This window comes from Corylus avellana, chromosome ca4 (genome assembly GCF_901000735.1).
Source record: "Corylus avellana chromosome ca4, CavTom2PMs-1.0".
NCBI lineage: Eukaryota > Viridiplantae > Streptophyta > Magnoliopsida > Fagales > Betulaceae > Corylus > Corylus avellana.
Window position 1 is genome coordinate 16491241 of NC_081544.1, and position 2354 is coordinate 16493594.

Sequence of the window (2354 nt, forward strand, 5' to 3'; positions counted from 1 at the left end):
ATATATATATATATAGTAGTACTTTAAAATATATCAATACATATATATATTCAAGTTGTTCATATATATAGTTCTGACAGAGGTATATTATATACACGCATGGTAAAGTTATATATATATATATATATATACATAGCATGCTGACGGACGTATATATATATATATATGGTATTCAAGTTGTTCATCTATACATATAGATGGGGTAGTGAGCAGTGTGTGTATATATATATAGTATGGAAGAACTTAAAGTATATATATATAAAGGAGTATTACTAAATAAAATAAATTTTGAAAATTTTATGAGAAAATATACCTAAATACCTAAGTAAGTTCATTCTCAATTGATTAGAGCAAGCCAACTCATAATAGTAGTAGAACGTTTTGTTGTGACGCGTATGAGGGTAGTAATGTGTCTGTATTTCCTTCAGGAGATTAGTTAGCAGTCAGAGGAAAATTTTACTGCAGTCAAGAGGTAAGTGAATTTATTATCCCTTCCATAAAAATTATCATGTCATGCTATTTATGCAATTTTGTTTCAATTGCAAATGATTATTTTGTTTATATTATGAAATTTTGCTACATGCATGACAAGTTTGAGAAAAAGAAATATTGTGAAAATAGTGATGTTTATAAAGAGAATTTTGAGACAATGATCATAAACCCTCCTACATGTTGCCCAAGAGAAGTACAAGAAATGAGAAAAGAGTGTTATAAAATGAGGGCACATGTAGGGAGGAGTGTATTTTTGGCCCAAGAGAAACAAGAGAAAAGCTCGGTACCGATGCTAAGGATGGAGGCGCAACCGCTGAAGGAGGCTTTGCCAGAAGTGGTTCCATCATAGTTTTATTTTTGCCATGCTGAGTGCACCCAGAGTTAATCGGCTGGCCAGGGGACGGGGCTGCGGCCACAGTATCTCATCCCAGGTTGCAAGGACCGCGCAACCCTAGTATATGGGGGTAACAGTATACTTGGGCCCTAGTATGAGATAAAAACTCATAAATTTTATTGATGAAAATATATTTTAATTGCTTTCTGTTTTCTTTAAAAATATACTGGGAACATATGTAGTTATGAGTTCCATTTTTCAAAACGGGACAAGGAGTAAAACTGCTCATGGTTGTGGATTTCACTTACTGGGCCCCCTTTGGGCTCATCAGCTTTTATTTCTTGTTTCAGGTGGTGACCAGGCTGCACTAGGAGGCCGGAATGGGGGCGGGCGTATTTAGGATTTCTTATGATTTCATATTAGTCAAGTTAATAAGTGCGTTGGCACAGTTTTCTTTCAGAAATTGATAGATTTATTTTAATAAGGATATCTATCTCGTTGTGAGACATATTTCTGTTAAACAAGAATATTTCAGTTTAGTTATTATTTTTAGACATGATATTCTAGACTTTCATGCATTCATTGTTATACTAGTATTGTTTAGTTGATAAACCTTATGGATCTTTGCAAGTAAGAAAATCATTAACAAACCTAACCCTAACGGGCTGGGGATGTTACACTAAGGGTTGTTATAAGGCCCTTTGACTTCTTGAAATCTTCAGACATGCTCTCCTCGAATTGTTCCCATAATGCTCTAGGATTGCTAGGATTACAGTAGACTAATATGGTGGCAAATAAACGCCTTAAACTATAAGGCATTTGATATGAAGATGCTTCTTCTAAACATTTCTCTAAACTGTTGTCTGCTTCTAATAGTCCATGTAACGAAGCAGCTTCACGAAATGTAGATGCCATAATTCCACCAACTTGTTTTAAGTCTTCAAATGATGATGGCCCCCTTATATGATTTAAGAGTAGTCGCAAATAATATCTTTCACCTTCAATTAGATTTGCTGCAACAACTGTACCAATCACACTTTGTTTCTTTCTTAGAGTCCATATTTTGTCCCGTTGATTCCAAACATAATGCTCAGGATATTCTTTATACAATAATCTTTGTGCATTTTCATCTACCTTATTCTTAGAGAAAAATTCAGTCAACATTGATTTTGCTGAGGTGTCATTGTTAACCAGATGAGTGAGATTGTCAGATTTGCAAAAACTAATAGCTTGTTGATTCTCAAGATGTAGCTGTAGACTATAAACAGATGGGTGCATCTCATTTAATTACAAAGCCATAAATTCTCCACATTGCTTCAGGAGGAGTAATCCAACGAGCTGATTGAAATTGTTCGATCTCATCTATATCTTGGGAACCATGTTCTGAAATCAAATTGAAAGCAACATGATCATGGCCTTTGTAGATATATTTGTAGAGGCATTTCACTGCTTTAATTGTCGAACATATTTCCACATTTATATGAGAATCAAATTTTGCAAGGAGATAAGGATTGTATGGTACAACCCA

The 2354-nt window shown here is 34.4% G+C and overlaps 1 protein-coding gene across 1 annotated transcript; it reads right to left on the reverse strand.

Annotated features, from left to right (window-relative positions):
- Positions 1-1483: 1483 nt before the first annotated feature.
- On the reverse strand, positions 1484-2104 carry LOC132178128 (uncharacterized). The gene has a single exon (XM_059590581.1). It carries the CDS (start codon positions 2102-2104, stop codon positions 1484-1486), a length of 621 nt encoding a protein of 206 aa, XP_059446564.1.
- Between the last annotated feature and the right edge of the window lie 250 nt (positions 2105-2354).

Coding starts and splice junctions, on each gene's coding strand:
- LOC132178128 (XM_059590581.1), bottom strand. CDS start 2,104: ATGCACCCATCTGTTTATAGTCTACAGCTACATCTTGAGAATCAACAA.